General features: G+C 50.1%; 1 protein-coding gene across 3 annotated transcripts in view; it reads left to right on the top strand.

Moving 5' to 3' along the window:
- The window catches only part of LOC149354326 (hormone receptor 4-like), a 117,525-nt gene extending 110,971 nt beyond the window's left edge, over positions 1-6,554 (top strand). For 2 of the 3 annotated variants that reach the window (XM_089583282.1, XM_089583283.1), the window contains exons 4-6: positions 3,120-3,181; positions 5,125-5,402; positions 5,459-6,554. In XM_089583282.1, coding sequence (XP_089439408.1) covers positions 3,120-3,181; positions 5,125-5,402; positions 5,459-6,410 — 1,292 coding nt within the window. In that variant the 3' untranslated portion in view covers positions 6,411-6,554. The remainder of the gene's footprint in view (positions 1-3,119; positions 3,182-5,124; positions 5,403-5,458) is intronic. The other variant, XM_089583284.1, reaches the window with a different exon arrangement.
- Positions 6,555-18,228: the final 11,674 nt, after the last annotated feature.

Here is an 18,228-nt window from a genome sequence, read left to right as displayed (position 1 = left end):
GCGTGCACCCCGCAGTCTGGAATGGCGATTGCCACACTAACACGCGGTCTTCAGCACCACGTGCTACCCGCGAGAGTCCGAAATCGGAGAGGCACATTACTCCGCGGAGTTTGTCGGAAATTCTGGGATAATGAATTGAGCAAACGTCAGTTCCACTGTTCGACACGTGCACAACACCAGGCGTAGGCAGAAACCGGACGTATAGCCCTTTTTTAAAAGTTTCCAAGCCATCGCCTGCACTTCTGTGCCTTGCAGGGATAACATCCCCAGCACTCCGAATGGAGAGGAAAACTTGTGTTCTCATCATTTTAGAGCTCCAGAATAGGGCTGCTAATAGGGCTCTGCCTCATGGCCCATCAGAAAACCCGCTAGCCAGGGAACTTTCGAATGAGATGGTAAGTAGTAAAAGACAAAGATATGGCAGTTCCATCAGTAACATTGATGAGATAGTAAAAATGGAACAGAGGTCTACATTGCATTTTAAGCCATACAAAAACAACCAGTGGGAAATCACTGGAAACCGTGGTACCAAAACAAAAGAAATGGCGATTCTGGGTTTCGCTAAAGGAGAAGAAAATTCTCAGAAGTAATGAGCTGGGGAGAAGCGGCAGGAGATGACCAATTGGCTGCCGATGTTCTGAATGAGAGCAGATGTAACTAAGCTTGCAATTCTTGTAACCCCGGATACATAACTCCTTATGATGCAAAGTGAACCAGGCACATAAAAGAATGCTACCATTACACTAATCCACAATAAGTGTGATATCAAATAAGTGAAAAAATGAAGACACTTTAACTTACATCTTTTGTGTACAAGGCATCATTCAAGTAATTGTTAACAAAATGAGAGCAACATTAGTCTTCAATCAACCTTAAGAACAAGACGGTTTTCAAAAAGGGTACTCCAGAGAAAATCACACTCACGTCATCAAACAGGTTATAGAAAGGTCGTATTTAAGGATATAATGACCATATACAAAGCCATCATGTAACTTGCGAGAAGAATTCAATTGAGTGTGAACCTCCGCGGTCACGTGGATATTGCCTTCATGACGCACCTACAAGGCCTGGAAGTTTTTTGTTTTGTTTTTTTTTTCCCCCTGAAGCACAGCAGTTATAACCAGCCGCGAACAGCAAAGGCTAGCACGGGTGCAGCCTAGCCTCGCTCGGGTTTCGCTCTTAAATCGGAACGTAGAAGCAGCAGTGTTTAGTGCATTACATTGGGCCCGATTTAACAGCGTGAAATTACTCTTGAACTTCGCCTGCAGTTTCGCCACCTTGCTGAGTTAATTGTCCCAAGCAAGGGGACAATTCTCACATAGGTGCCCTAGTGGTTCGAGCATCCGCCTCACATGCGGGAGGTCCGGGGTTCGATCCCCAGACACGCCGGGTATCTAACGCTGATACAATAGCCAGAGGCTTTCCCCCGGTCTGATAATCAGCTTATCTGTGGTTAACTGTTTGAAAAATGGCTCTTTGACCTCACCTTGTGTTCCTTGTAGAACGGCGCTGTCTGGTCAAAGCTGTCCTTGCGTCATTATAAGTCAACATCACGGTAATCATCGATTAAGAACTGATGAAGCTTAATTACAAAAACAAACCCAAATGTATGGTTGTGAAAAATAAAAACAAACTGCTACAAGTGCACTAGAATAAGCGAAGAGATGGAAGAAAAACGAAACGTTTTCAAGGCCTTGCCCGAGAAGCAGCTGAGGTCATGTGTGGGCAACCGATAAGATTGGGAATGCATATGGCCTACCGGCTTGCATAGAGCCATGCTGCGTAAGGGGGGAAAAAACTAAAAAAAAAAAAGAGATCACCAGGAAGGCTCAAAATTTTTTGCTTCTTCAGCTGGGAGCAAGCTTAAACAAAGCAAATGCATCGGATATAAAATTCTACTTTTCTGCAATTTTATGTCATAAAGCTGCACCTTTGGCCATGAAGGGCGCTGTAGTGGGGAGCTCCGGATTTGTTCTGACTACATGTAATCTTGTAGCGTTCACTGCAATCTGAGTGCAACCATTCGGCACAACGCTTCCGATGAAATACAGCAGCCGGTGCCGGGATCGAACCCGAGAGCTCGTGCTCAACAGCCAAACGCTTTATAGTCACTTCGGCAATGGCACATACCTAAGCGACTTCTTATATATAGTACACTACACCCACTGACCAAACGAAACTCTGTTGTCACCGTGTGCATTTGTATATTATTCTGTTTCTCTGTGCCAAAAATCATTCAGCTTCAGTGACTGGGAAAATAATGCGTATCTTAGGAAACTTTCTGGTGGCAGATAAGTCAAACGCGTGTCAGTTATGATTACGGAAACTTACTCATCGCGCTGGCCAAGAGGCACCTTATACAACTTCTCTCCCGGTGTTTTCGTAATTACCGATTGCGCGAATTTAACTTGTCGTCATGTGCTGTGGGAACGTATCTTCCGCACGTTGTGCTTTCTGCTTAGTTTTGTTGCTGCAACCAGCGAAGCGCGTAGAGCCGACTGCCGCAGTTCAGTACAATTGTGGAAGCACAAAACTGAGACGGTCCAGGCGTTGTACATACAACACTCGTGAGCTCTGAGGTCCAATTTTTACAAGTTACTGATAAGAACTAAAATCTGACGAAACTAGAACCAACTTTTGCTTAAATTCCTGCAGCAAACTTCATATAACAACGTACCTTCGCTTTTCGCGACACACCTAAGGCAACGCGGCCGGGACGGTCAAGGCGGGCTCAGAGCAGTGCCTAGTTCGAACAAAGTACCGTTGTTCTCTCACGAGAAGGATCGCAAATGTGGCTTCATGGATGCCAATCTTCCGTGCCATGTGGTGATCCACGTTGTGTCTGCCATTATTAATGATGTAAAATTATCCACTACACTAATGCTGTTAAGCGATATTTAGTTAGCATTATTCTGTAAAACGACAATAACACTATCCAGTGTAGCCTACGGTTCCAGGTTTTCCTTTACTGAAAAGTCAAGACATTTGAACTCTGTGAACTTGACGGCAGTCAGCCGTCCTTGTGAAGAAGTTCAAACCTGGTTCTTGCTCAAGGAAAAAAAAGAATACAGACCACGGGCTAAGATGATGAACTTAGTCGTCGCCCGCGTTTGTTACAGCTGTTCGAGAAGACCGAATGCCTGGCGGAAGAAATTCAGGAGCTGTGTACAATCTGTACAAGGTGAGTTGGCTCCGATTCAACCGGCTTTCTTCCACATCGTTTTCTAATCGAGCTTCTTGCGGAAATTTCTCGGCATCAGTTTAAATTCACAGAACTACATATGCAGCAAGTCTAACGTGTTGTGAGGTACCGCGAGAAAAAAAAAAATCAGAAAGGAACACAAAAAGTGCAGGAAAATTTAACGCCGTAACGATGGTTTATCATTTGTGGCTGCTATGCTCCTACAAAAGTAGCATGAACACACAACACGGCTTAGTACAACTGTTTATCACCATCATGTTTTACGCCAAATACGCATGTGAGGTGCAGCACACTATTTCGACATAATAATGACGTACTCACTGAATTTTCATAACTTTTAACAACGTCATCAAACAGTCGAGTATAAACTTTGAATTGATGAGCCAGTGTGGTTAAATCAAAAGTGCAAATTAATTCGAAAGAGGCCTCTTACGCTCCCTTAGCGCCGTCGCATGAAACGCCACAGGAGTACGACCATACTGGCACGGGTATGTACCGAAGCAGGCTTCTTTTCTTTTTCTTCGAGGTATTTAGCAGCAGAAACATCAGTGAAACAATGAAATACGGAGCATGTCAACACTGAATGCTAGAGTACAAAAAGAACGCTGTCATTTGGAGGAATTTTTTTTTTCTAACTAGCGGCGAAATTAGAACAGCGATGAGAAAATAAAAAGAGAAAACTAGTAAGCCCAAGCACCATATACTTGCATCCAGAGAAAGGAATTCGCGGTGGCTATGTTATAACGGAGCCACGGAGTAGCGGAGAGATAAATCGTGAGCAAGCCGCGACCCAGCTAATCGAGCACCCAGGCAGTCAAGGTCAAGCGAGCGCCGCGTCTAATGGCTTTCGTGCCGAGCCCGCGGAGAGGGAAGAGGGAGGGGAACCCCTGTTTCTGCTCGCTGTGTGTTGGTGTCGCTTCTCCAGGTGCCCCCTATCCCACCCCTTATTAGCCTTCTTCGCACCAACGGGGGAGTGCCTTACAAGCTGGCTTCGCCACGCACTTACCCATCATGTGGGAAAGCCTATAAGAAGAGAGCCGGCACGGAGGTTGTTGCAAAGTCGTGAGTTCCTCTTCGCCGATGAATAGACGCGACGGTCGTGAGAAGGAAGAAGCAAAGCAAAAAAAGATCTCGCACTAAGAAAGACTGCGAAGTTAAAGCCTAGAATCATTATTAGCTTGATGAAGCTGAGCAGAGCTATTTATTTCTGAGCTGCACACAGGCGCCTCGTTAATGAAGCAGAAACGACTTCGGGGCTACTTCCGCGTCACCAGCGCTGTGCATTGTAAAAACGCCCGGATTGATGTTCGTACTAAGGTTTGTAAAACATGTGATCCGTGAGTAAGAGCGCAGCACTTCTCCAGTCAACCGCAACTCCATGTGCAAAACGTTTTGCCGTAAACAATCAAGGCACAAGAAACGACCAGCGTATAGAGGCACACGTAACGCCAGGTTATCGTTTAAGTCCTGGCCAAATTTTATGACAAGTGAGGCCACTGTGTGCGGTAAGGAAAGCGATCAATCTATATAATAGGTCTATGCAAAACATGTAAAAAAAAAGAACAGTGGAAAGCAACAAGTTACTATTCCATACATTTACTTATGGTTATAGCGGTTTGTTTTAAGCACAGAGCAACTTAACGGGAAGAATGGCCATACTGCCTAAATTTCTGCGTCATGTAAAATCTAGGTATCAGCAGAGAAGCGCTTTGTGCATGAGCTTGGCCGATGAACGAGCTGGCGACAGCATTTGCTGATATGTTTAACAAAGCCAGTAGGAAAGAGAATAAGCTAGGCCGCGTAATCACCGAAACGTGTGGAAACTGAACCCTTCGTGAGCCTTCCAGCCCTGCGCGCCGAGCGCGCCGGGGTGCCACCCTTGTCCGGCGGACGCTCTTCCGCTCTTTGTGTGGCCGGCGCAGGTCAAGTACAAGAAGCACAAGAAGGGCCCCAAGAACGGCCAGCTGATGCTTCGCCAGGAGCCCTCGGCGGCCGTCAAGCCCCCAGTGGCCGCCAAGTCGCCGCCGGCCGACGCCGCCTCGGCCAAGGGGCCCTCGTTAATGCTGCCCAGCCCCAAAGCGCTGCTGCCGCTGGCCTCGGCGTCCGCGGCGGCGGCGACCGCCACGACGGCGAGCGCGACGACCACGTCGACCACGACGACAACGACGACCACCAACGGTGTTCTCTCGTCGTCGCCAAGGTAGGTGCGCGGCGCGGCGGCGTAGGACGCGCGACTCCAACGTGGGCGCTGTGCAGGTACCACCAGAGCTCGGACTGGGTCAACGGTGGCATCCTGAAGACGGCGCTGACGAGCCCGTCGGAGGTGATGCACCTGCGGCACGCGGTGCTGGAGCAACAGCCGCGGAGCGAGCGTCGCGCGCTGAGCGCCGAGCAGGCGGCGGCCATGATCGAGCAGCTCATCGAATGCGACGACTTCGAGGACGTGGCGACGCTCAACAACATGCGCGACCTGCTCAACGACTGGGAGGACCTGTCGCGCAAGCTTCGCCAGATCGCCGACAAGATCGTGCACAAGCTGGTGCAGTGGACCAAGCGACTGCCCTTCTACGCCGAGATACCGCTGGCCGTGCACACGCAGCTGCTGGCGCACAAGTGGCACGAGCTGGTGGTGCTCACGACGGCCGCCTACCAGGCCATCCAGCTGCCGGCGCGCGTCGCCGCGTCCTCGTCGTGCTCGTCGGACGGACCCCACTCGCCGCCGGCCGACGTGAGCCGCGAGACGGCCGCCGCGCTGTGCGAACTGCAGCGCACGCTGGCCGCCCTCATGGGCCAGCCGGTGACGCTCGTCCAGCTTCCCAGCGAGGCCGTGCCGCTGGTGGACCAGATGACCGGGCTGGCCAGCGAGCTGCGCAAGGCGCGCCTCTGCCTCGAGGAGTACGTCTGCCTCAAGGTGGTCATCATGCTCAGCTACGGTGAGTGCCGCCCCGCCGCCGCCGGCAGCATCCCGCGCTCACCGGCCCCCTCCTGCCCCCCCGCAGAGGACCCCAACCAGCGGCAGCTGGAGACCATCCAGGAGCGCTACCTGGCCGCGCTGCGAGTGTTCACCGAGCAGCGGTTCCCCAACCAGAGCTCGCGCTTCACCGACCTGCTGGCGCGGTTACCGGACATACAGGCAGCGGCCGCGCTGCTGCTACACAGCAAGATGTTCTACGTGCCCTTCCTCCTCAACTCGTCCATCACCAGATAGTCTCGCGGGAGGGACCCGCCCCCGTGTGTGATACCCGCCACCCGGTTGCGCGAGGCCCCCTGCTCGCGTGCGCCCGCAGCCCGCCCCATCGGGACCAATCGGCGCAGCGGCAGCCGGCTCAAAATCCCGCTGACGATGCTCCTGGCTTGCCCCCCTCTGCGCAGTCACGGGCATCCGAACGCCCCCCTAATCTGCTGCACAAAAGCGTACAAGCAGGCTCCGCGGTAGGCGGCCCAGTGTGCTATCGCAAAAGGGCGATGTGACATGACGCCACTAATGAAGACGGTGACGTGAATCCGTTCTCTTTGCTTTGTGATATACCGCGCTAACTAAGCTGCGCCCTGACTGATAAACTAGTATGCTGCCTTTTCTCGACTATAACGAGGGTTACGTGAGGGTGAGTGAAGCAGGGCTGCACAATCCGCGCAGTATCTTGAGCACACGAGATTACTGCAGTGTATATCAATTCGGCTAGGAATTTTGCAGTTAATAAAAAGTTCGAATGATTCGCTACGGCTTCGAGAGATCGCCATTACAAGACAGAGTGCAGCGCATCAAAGATAAGGTCTTCTGAAAGAGGTGTTCGAAAATGTCATTTAAAATTGTCAATTGGGTTAATCTATAACGTATAAACTTTTCGTTGCTGAACTAAAATTGCTCGAACGAGGACGATTAAGTTAGCAATTACGACTCCAACTCGTTCTTTAGCTCCCAGAAAATCAGAAATGGCAGCGTGTGCTAAAGGAGCAAAACCCGCAACCCTATTGTTTCGAACAAAAAGACCGCATGGGCACTTCTCGAGAGGTCGGGAGGAACGACCCTTCCGGACGTCTCGCGGCGCGCCCTGGCGGCTTCGCCAGGCAAGAGGGCGCGGGCCACGCCACTGGGCCGGCACAATGGGTTCAACCAAAGAAGACACTGACGAACGAGCGTTTGTGTTCGCAAGAGACCTCGTGAAATATTGGCCAGGAATATGACGGCGCATGGCACATCGCACTCGTGTGACGCCACTTGGCCGCCTGTGTTGCTGAGGAAGCCAACCGATGTGGAATTTTGGCGCGTCGCCCATCATGGGTGGAGCTTTGTTCAACAGATGCTAGAGCGCCGACGAGGGCAAGCCACGAGATAACGGGCCCCTTTATACGCGAAAAGAAAAAAAAAACAAAAGTAGAAAAAGACAGGATAATGGCGCAGGCACTTTTTTACCGCGTTCCTTTCTAGCCGGGAGACTTCGGAAGCCTGTTAGCTGCGCTAGGCGACGCAACTGCTAGCTAACACGCCTCCGTGTGGGCACGTACGGATTCCGTAGCAGTCACTGAAGGACGAAGAGCCAGGCATCTGTATCATAGGTAATCATTATATTCGCCGCTCGCCGGAAGGCGAGCGCATCGTAGCGTGGCTCCGCGCCCCTCCCCGAGAGCACTTGGTTTGCGCGTTCATGAGCTTCCGTTTCACGGGGGGTGTCCATCCTGCTAGTCTATTTATTCTCGAGCACCCGTGTACGAGTCACAATCCGGTACAGCACCCTCATCGACCATCCGCGATATGCGACCGCTGTCCCTTCGCGAAGTGCCAAAACGGCCCGCGGGCTCCGGGCGGAACGCGAGCAGGCGCAGCGAAAGTCTGTCGGGCCGCGCGTCCCCCGCTCGCAGTCACAAGCGCGTCGGACGCCCGAGCCGCCGACAGAGCGGGCCCCGCGCAATCGGGCCCCCGTTGTTCTCTCGCCGTTCGCCCCGCTGGGCCGACGGCGCGTGCCACAGCCTCCGCGAGAGCTGTCCTGCATTGTTTTGCCTCCCCCGACGGACGAGACAATGGGCAACGATGTGGACAATGGTGACTGTTCGTAGTCTGCTTCGTACTTTTCTTTTCCGTTTTTTTTTATAACGACCAAAAAGAGTAAAAAAAAAGAGGGAGAAGAGCACACAAGACGACAAGAAGAGAAGCTATAGGACGGATCCTTTCTTTCGCCTTTCTCACTCTGCGGAGTGCAACCAGCAACAAGAAATACTGCCGAATGAACTCTCTGACCACTGCCTTTGTAAGCTTTCCGTGTGCGTGCCCAGGTTGCTCCGCCATGGTGTTTCTTCCGACGCCGCTTTAGTCCAGCCATGGCCCGGGTCCGCGACCGGTGCGGCGTTGCCGCCACCGACGGCGTAGCTCCAACACCTCGGCCCCCGCTCCCCACAGCCCGTGGTGAACGCGTCCATGCGAGTAGCACGGGCGCTCACGGCTATCAGGCATGCCTTCCGCACGACACTCTTTTCGACGGCCGCCACGACACCCCCGGAGACGGCGCAGCTTAGCCATCCATTGGAGAACGGTGCACTCTACTCGCACTTAGCACAGAGCCGGTATTCCAGAGCGAGTGTAACCGCAGACAACGTGGCCAGCTAAGCTGCCAACGAAAACGCCAACAAAGCCGAAATTACTCTAGTATCATTAAAGTATCGCGAGAGCTCACCGCAATTGAAAAATTCAATCACTGTGGCCTGTGCCCGCAGGCAGGTAAAGACTTGTCCAACGCCGCGTCCCTCCGCAGACTACGGAGTCATACTGGTAGACTAGGAGCAAGGCGTTGCCGCTGTTGTCGCTAGGGCGCCATTCGTGATTCGTGAACGCAAAAAGGAAAATTCACTTGACAAGAGACGACGGGCGAACGGAGGTCGCTGCTCGTATTGAAATAACTCGAGCAGGAGCAATAAAGAAAACGCGCACTAGGAACTGTAACACTGCCGCAACGAACACCTTCGACCGCGTCGGCCTCGACGCGAGCACGCGCGCCTGTGCGCATCGGGCGACGTTCATCTCGGTGACAACGGCGAGCGGCTTCCTTGTTTTTCTTTCGTAGACGCCGAGCTCGCGTAGCTGGTCTTAGGAACGCCGACGGACCAACCGCCTTGGGAAGACGTGTCTTGCGATGTTGTTATGCCTGCAACCACCTCTGTGTCTGCATGTGCTGCGCCGTAAACCCTGGCTATTGTGCGTTATCAACGGGCGTCTCGAGTGTGTAGCGCGGCCCCGGGTTATGTTCTTGTGCGTTTGCTTTCTTTTTTTTTTTCACCGCTTCGTTTCTTCCTCACTCGGAGTTGACGGTGGCGCGTCCACGCGCGGTGTCCGCCAGCATCGCGCTCGCTTCTTCGGGCCGCCTCCTGGGCTCGCTGTCCCCGGAACCTGCGCGCCCTGGGTCCGCTTCCCTGCCGAGGCTCGGGAGCGGGCCAGAGCACCAGGGACCCCGCACACGTGCTGTCCTCGCTTGCTTTATACCACAAACGACGTGGCTGCGCTCGCACCGTTCGTTCCGGGCGGCAATTCGTTGGCCGATCCGCAACGCTGTTGATGTTTGTTACCGTTACTATCGTGTCTTTTGTTTTTGTTTTTTTTTCAGTCACACGTCGGCTGCTTCGACAGCACGATGTGTGGCTTCGGTTGTTCTCTCCATTTTTTATGGTTCTCGTTTTCTTTTAATTATTATGGTGACACATTATTGTAATTATTGCCGTTACGTGAAAGACAAGTGCATAGTTGCCTCCGTGATTTTTAATTGTGGTTCGATTGACATGCCGCCTTTTCTTTTTCTTTTTTTTTTCAAATGTCTTCTGGTCGTTATTGTTGTTGGTGGCCGTTTGGTGTGAAACGCAAAGGACGCTCTCCTCCCAGTGACCCGCGTTATTGCCCTTTCCCCCATCTCCCCCTTCCTTTCCTCCACAATCGTGTACTACACCCACCCTAGTCAAAAACAAAAAAGATTTTTTTACTGCCTTTATCGTCTTCGCCACATTCTTATATATAAATAAATAAATATATTATATATATGACTATATAAAGAAAGGTTCTATGTATACAACAAAACAAAGAACGGGCCAGAGAAAGAGAGAGAGAAAACTAAAGAGAGAGGGAAGACGCGAGAGAAATATACGTTTATGGAGACTGCTTTTTTACGTAGGAACGAGGAATGGATGCATGAGTGAGAGAGAGAGCGCGCGAGAGAGAGAGCAATGACCGACACGCCATCCCTGTCACTACACACACACACACAAGCACATATTGACACGTACGCCCACGTCGACGCAGCCGCGGGACCGCATGCCGAAGGCTGCGTCCCGGCTGCAACTTAAAGTGGGGCACACACACAGACACAAGCACACAGAGAAACATTCACGGAGCGGCCAAATCCATCCATGTGCTCTGGCTTTCATTTTTTCTTTTTGTTGCCCGTTCTGGTCGCTCGATAGCTCGTTTTTAGGAGGTTTCTCTGTTCAGTGCAGCCCTGCGCCACCGGAAGGGTGTCAGAAAGAAACACAACACCGATAGGCTTTCGGGGGCCCCGTCAAAACGGAAGAGAACAAGAAAACAAAGAGGAAAGAACACGGATAAAGATGAGACGGATTCCCGATTAACGGCCAGAGTCAGCTTCCCTCACGACACCCGCGCGAATCGGGCTAAACAAAACCAGAGAAGACGAGTTCGATCCTGCCGACGTCTCGCCCTATCCCGGTTTCTGGATGGATGAATGTAACTGGTTCCTCTGTCGTTCGAGCCTTTTCCCCCTCCCCCCTCACCCGTTTTATTTTTTTCCCTCTCCCTGTATAATAAGAATCTGGCTTCCTGTGACAGCCAGCGCAAGCGAGAGGTGGGACAGTGTGTTCTCCAAAGCGAACGAGGAGGGGGCCTCACTGCCACGTGATTCGTTCCGCCGTATACCTGTTTGTACATAGTCGTGAAGGAAGTATGAATGTCATACTGCGTGCCTCAAGTTTTCATCTTCTTTTTTTCATTTTATTTCTGTCTTCTCGCCGCACCCTGATCGCGTTCGCAATGGAAATTTATTGTCACGGTCGGCGCATCGCGCTTTGCAGCGAGTCCACAAAACTCTGCGAAACCATAAGCGTAGACCAGTCGCGGCGATAAACGGTAAATGTGACCCCAAAGTACGGCTCCCCGAAGCTAATGAAACGGCAGAGTACTTCACCCTTGCAGTACCGAACATTGGACTGGCCGCTTCGCTCCGATACCTGATAAAGAGAACAGCATACCGAAACATAGTGATCTAAGGCGCTGCAAATTCGCCGCACGGAGCTAGCTGTAAGACAAAACGAATCATTCCCGGTGTTTATGCAAGGACGACAGCGAATCCGCGTGACCAATAAAGAAATGACAAGCCCGCCCCTTAAACATCTTCGACGCATGCCACGAGTGGAATGCGATATAGGCTGACCGGTCTCCCAACCAACAGCGAGACCGAATGCGCGATGTGCGGCAAAGTATGAAAGCGCCGTGACGGAAGTTTCTAAACACTTCGCAAAAACGCCGGAGTTAATGGGAGGAAGGCTTGAATGGACTCAGTAAAGTTTGTCTCCTCAGCCTGTGTAACTGGAAGAGGTGATCATGTTCTACGTGGAGATGAGGTTCTAATCAGCGCTTCCTGAAAGAAACCGTATTTGACTCTTACTGCGATCGCAGAAAGACGAAAAAAAATATAATAAAGCCGGAACCCGGAAACTGTGAGAAGCGTACATTTCACTTGTGAGCATAGCAACGTAGAACGGTCCGAGAGGATTTTTTGTGCCTTATTTTGCCGCTGAAGGCCCACTTTTCGTTACGCTAGCTATAGCCGTCAACCAGCCGTACAATTCCGGCCGTTGGTAAGATACCTTCATCTCTTTACGGGAACAAAAAAAATTAACATAAGTGTCAGCCGTGCTCCTCGCGGCTATGTACAATCGGCTGCCTTTCTTCGAGCGTAAACAAAAGAAAAAAACGAAACTAGCGCAGTTAGATCTTACTGTTGAGATTCCCTTATTCGCATCGTCTGTCGTTTCGTTATGGAGGGTCTCTCTTCCAGTAGCGCGGACTGAAGTACAAACCAAGCTGTGCAAGCTTTCCTTCCCCAAATTTGGAACGAAGTGAAGTCGAAGACAAAGAAGCACTCTGAATTTCCTGTTTTTCTTCACTGATATGGTGAACCGCTGTGTTTCTCGTTTTGTACAAAGACTTTCGTTTCTACATTTTCAATGGAGACGAGCAAAAATAAAAAAAGACACGTGAAGATATATAAATATATATAAATATATCTTTCTTCTTTTTGTCGTGTACTGTACAGCTGGTGTTTTATACATATACATATATATAAATATAAATATATATATATTATATACATAGTGTAAGAAGGCTTGTGTTTGATAGTTACGTTGAAGTTTCTTGGCTGTACATTCTTTGTTCATCACTTTTCCTTGGTAGCATCACTTTTCCATTTATTTCCTTCGAACTGTTTTATTTTTTGTTGTTGTTGTTCCTCTTCTAGTTCTTTTGGCCGCCACCAGCGGCCGACACCCTTGACAATGGCGTTGTCGATGAGGAGGAGACGAAAATAAAGAGAAATGTGCACTGAATTTGGCGCTCACCTCGTTTCTGCGACTTGGCCGCTTGTGCTTCTCCGTTTATTTCTCTTCTCACATCTGCCCTTTGCGTTCTACAATAAATTATGGAGAGACGCAGACGAGTGCCTCGTGCATTTCGCTCGACACCAGCGGCCCTGGCGTCAACGCTTCACGGTGGTGGGCTGTGCGATAACACCTCCGCAGGCACGGATGCTGGTTGTCAAGACTTGAAGGCCACGACCAGGTTTGATGCCACCGTGGTTTTTTTGTTTCTTGTTGCTCTTTTCTGCGGAAGTTCCCAAATGCAGCTGCACTGCTTGACGGCGCCAGAAACACGAAGCAAAGGGAGTGACATACAGGCAGAAGTTGGCACACATACCTCAAAATTTCTGAGGGCGGTGGCCGTGTTCACGGCACGTCATTGCGGTTGGCTCACACTTTCCACTCTGAGAGTCTCAGTCAAAGGCTACGCAGCTGTGAAAGCATCTGTCGAGGGGTCGCCGCCGACTCGAAGTTTTGGTTCCTCGTTTCAAAAGTAGGCAGAGTGGCCACGCGGAGTACGAGGTGCGCCCCGTTCTCTAGCGCGGACGAAAAACTACTGCTACTACTGGTAAGAAAAAAGCGTGTAAGGGCGCAGACATATTCGTAGCACGCAGATACACCAGGTGTTTCGGGGAAGGTTATCGCTAATTTTTGACATATGGTTTTTTGAGGTAAAGAGATTTTGCGGCACAGTAACACCAGTGTTGGCGCACGTCAAAAAAGCCTGGTGAATTACGTTAACTAGTAAAATGATTAACTAAATACTAACAGTAAACTTTTAAACTATTACTTATAGGCACCATCGCAATTTGAGGTTTGTAGCCGGCCGTTAGTAATAATCATGTCAGTTTTTAGAATTTCGAAAACGTGATTACCGTCTGCGCTGTAGCTTGACAAAAATTGGCTATTTTGACTAGCTGCGTGCATCGGAGGAGCTGCTTTGCCTGCATGCTTCTCTAAAGTGCATGTATTTTGGCACGATGTAGCAAAATTAGTTGAGCCACAGCGCCCAGGGGAATCGCATCTTAGAAATTCTAAAAACTCATTTTTTAAAAATTGGTGATCACCTTCTCTGAAACACCTGGTTTATGTCGCACACTAAAAACCAAAGGGAAAATCAGTAAAGCTGCAATGATAGGCTTTATTCAAGTGTCATGGGAAGATGGAATGTTGGTATTCTCGGACACCGTACAACAGAAGCGATCATGGTCACAAGTAACAGTAGAGTGTGATCGTTGATTCAACCATGACACCCCAATAAGGATAGCTCCCACATGTAAGGCTCCACCAATTTAAAGAAGTTCTGTAACTATGACAATCGCAGTTTCGGAACACTGTCGAGGACGTTTATGATGAGAGGAGGACCTGAAGTTGCGACGGAACTTTGTTGGCAATGTGGAGTTAACAAGGAGGCGCTAATACAACTCAGCTGTTGCAAAGTGCTCATTGCCAGAGTGAAGGTAAACCTCCGACATCCATTTGGAAAACAAGTAGCACTGCACCATCTGCACTGCTACTCACCACTGTCTGGTAAACACGCCAAAAAGGATACTTCTGCAGTTCGCGACGATACTCATCAACAGTTGACTAATTAGGCGAAATCGCACTGGATCTACCAGCGCGTTAGGCAGTGGTCCTAAATGCGCCAATTAAGTGCATATTGGCTTTATCGACACCTTTGTACAGGCTTATATGTGCATTATTTCCTTTCGTTTGTGTTACGAGAAAGAGGTGCTCGAGGTACGGGAAGAAAGAAAAACCCTTGTATAGACAGCGCGCGATGAGTGCCCCGGAGTGCAAGCAAGAGCGATAACTGCAGTCTTGAACCAGGCGTTACTGCCAGATGTCACTTGTGCAGTCCGGAGGACTCAGCTCGGGTGTTCTGGAAAAGCTCTGTTCAGTATTTTGAACGGTTCTGTGCAGAAATTCTCATGCCGCAGGGTGTGCTGCTGGGCCATGTATCGGGGCTCTTGCTGCACCCCCGACATAACCTACATTAGGAGGATGGGTGATCGAGGTTCCCCAGGACAGTATACAACCTGCAACGTAAAGCAAGCCCACCCGGTGGCCTGGAAACTTGTTGCGCATGCTCGCAGAGGGGCGGAGACATGAGAGCGTATTCGAAGGGCACCATGCTTCCTCTGAGTAAGTACGCCTGCCGACGCTCGAGTAAAGGGCCGAGCAGACATTGGAGTTGACGGAAGAAGCTATTCCCGCATGTGCTAGGAGGGCACCGGGAAGAGCACGCTGCGCTTGAATTGCCGGAGAGCTTTCGGTAATGGTGTGTCGCAGACGCGCAATAATAATTGCCAATGAGCACTGGAAAGGAGCAGTGACACCTCAGCGACTAAGTGGGGGAAGGGATGAGGGGGAGAGTGAAAGAAAAGAGAGGGGAAGAGACGCCACAAACGCCGTGGAATGGGTGGATGAAGTGGTTGATTGGCGGCAAGGACGACGACGAATTCGGTGTGAAAGAGAGCGTAGGCGACGCTGCCGCTGCCCTGCTGGAAGGCGAGAAGTATGGCACGCTCTTTTAGAGTCTCGAAGAACAAGTGCGAAGGGCAGGCGAATTCAATACCCGATTCGGTGACAGCGAATAACACAGATGCTATAATTGCTGCGAGACGCCGAAGAAAAAACTGCCGAGTCGCTTAACAAATGATTTCGTCGTTACATTGTGGTTTCAGTGCTCGGGTGCCGTAGCATATATGAGAGAATTTTATGCTTTGTATTCCCTCAGAGTAGAAATGGACCCCCTTGCTTCTTGCTTGTAGGAGGCGGGACACTGAATGAAGCTTAAAAAAAAAATAATACATACACATACACGCAGCCTTCCCATTAAATTCACTCCACGTGAAAGGTTACGCAAACTGGAGTGGAGTGAAAAAAAAAAGAAACAAACTCCTAAGGACGCTCCTCACACGTTGAACAATGTGAAATGCGACTGCAGATAACATGTATGCCACTATTTGCAGGATTCGAACAAGTAGCCCCTCGTATTGGGTGAAGAAAACGAATGATCCGAGAATATCTGTCGTACTCCAAAAAACGAGGTGACCGGCGATGGCTGCTCTCACCCCTGTCCCTTGGATTACGGCCGAAGGCCATAGTGAACCTGCAGCCCGACCAGCCAGTTCCTCCGGTTGGTCGCAAACTCTGGTGAGCTAACGCTTGTCTGGATTTAGACCAAGTGCCGTCGCATCACCTCAAGGCCAGGAATGCAGGAAGGCGTCGTCGTCGCCATCATCATCGTGTGAATGATTAGCGGGGGGGGGCATGAATATATAACACTGATGTGGAGCACACGCCTCGTCGCACTCACAACACGCATGTGCAGATGTTCACGTGCACACAGAGTGGACAGCCGCGTATTCTGTGCGCTGCAGCCATGAACGAAAGTCAACAGAGCTCGTCCCGCTGCTGCAACTTCATGTGTGTCTGTCCGAGGAGGGATAAGCGGTCGTGCCGTACTGACCTGCACCTGCGCCAGGTATGTTCCCTCGAATGACCGCATCAAGCCTGTTAACGCTCAGCACGCAGTTCCCTGTATAAAAAGAAAAACGACGGAGTTATACGTGCTAGAGCGTCTGGAGATGCACATCGCAGTGGAACTAGCGTTCGTCAGTTTGCAGAAAACCACGCCGGTCCGATTACTAAAACTTGAAGTTGTTTCATGTATTACATCGGGCTTACGCACTTTTTTTTATTCGTCTTTCCTTTGTGTACGTCTTCGTGTTTTTCGTTATCAGTCCGGCTCGGTTTTCGGCATAGTGAAGCGTCAACTAGCCCCCCTTATTGCTCTGTTAGCAGTTCTTCAGCGTGCGCTTAAATCTCAGTAGATGGGAGTTTTTGCAAGTGGACGCCGTCGAAATGTGACCACCGCGGTCATAAACCAAACCGGCAAACTCGAGCTCAATAGCCGAAAGCCATGGCCGCAGAACTACTGCGAATGGGCTGGAGTGTTAGTTTGGCTAAAATACTGCATTTGCTTCTGTTTCTGAGAAAACGTAGAGCGCACGTTTGTGTGAGACACACCGGATGCCGCACCTGTACCTCCAAACCAAATTTTGGAAAGAAACTCATGCGCTCTGGAAGACTAGAACAGACACCATTCTTGCAGGCCAGCTCGTGTAAGTATGAGTGATTTGTTAATTGCATTGTACTCGTCATTAGTATCACTTCGATTACTGCAGAACTGGAATAAAGTTCGGTTAGAAATTTCCACATCGGCAAAACAAACGATTCTTTCACTTACTTTTCCCCATCCAGCTGATGAAATAAAATATTGTGAAAATAAAAAAAATTCGCTAAATGAAAGCCCTCGTTCAGACATGCCCAGCCACCGCGCTCGAGCGACGTCTCGTGATCTGCCAGCGTTTCGGGTTTTTTTTTTTTCCACACTGAAAGAAAAGATCAGATAAACTATATACCCTTTCAAAGGTGGTGCCATAAATTGTTCCTCCTCCCAATTCAAGGCATTGCAGTCAGTAATTCACGTCTATCTTGGGCGTAAAAAAGTTACTAAATTCGGACACCACTCAAGAGCACAGCGGCTTTTCCCCGTCAAAGGACCCCTTTCCAGCCAATGGTGTCGGCCGATTCTCGTGACCCTGCTAGTGTAACAAAGCATGGAGTGGTAGATAAAAAGATATAATCCCTTAGTCCGAAAACCTGAGTAACATCACTTAACTAGCTAACTCGCAAAATTAATGCACTACAATAATTTGCTGCCCTTTCGAGCACTGTAATTGCCTTCCCTAAATAAATAAATAAAATAAGTGAATAAAGCAATCAGCCCTCGCACATTCTTGGCAGCAACCTGTAACAACACGTAGTGAGACCTGTGCACAGCGCATCAGTGTTTCGTTGTTTCATTTCCTTCTACTTACGCATTTTGTCCTATGCTATAACAAAGTCATCCAAGCAAAATGCAGACTACAAGCGAACAGGATCGCCGTTTTCCGGTGAGGACGTTAGCGTGAACTACCATTGAAGAAAATGAGGTCCGCGGTATGAACACGAACGCACTAAAGGCAACGCTAGCAAAAAGCGGTGGGCGTCGCAACTTTGAGGTGGTCCAACTTGTCTTGAGAATAGCGAGGTGGCAAAGTAAATCTCAAACGTTTATTTTTAATAAACAGATCCTGCGTCCCCTCCACAGGGTGTGCCGAAGGATCCACCGCTGCTTAGCGCTTTAAGCAAAACGCTGGACCTTGCCCCGCCAAAGCTCGCTCGCGAACTTGGTGCCACAACCAACGAAGAAGAGTTTTCTTTCTTGCGCCTCGAGCGAAAACCGCTTTGCGGCTTGAGGGAGGAAATTAGATCAATGTCGACACCAGTAGACAACGGTATAGAGAAGCCATTCGCGAGTTTCAGGTAACAGGCGCCGCACTGCGGCA

This window comes from Amblyomma mixtum, chromosome 3 (genome assembly GCF_055824585.1).
Source record: "Amblyomma mixtum isolate Tamu chromosome 3, ASM5582458v1, whole genome shotgun sequence".
Taxonomy (NCBI): domain Eukaryota; kingdom Metazoa; phylum Arthropoda; class Arachnida; order Ixodida; family Ixodidae; genus Amblyomma; species Amblyomma mixtum.
The sequence above is the reverse complement of the archived record's forward strand: the minus strand, read 5'-3'. Positions and strand labels throughout refer to the sequence as shown.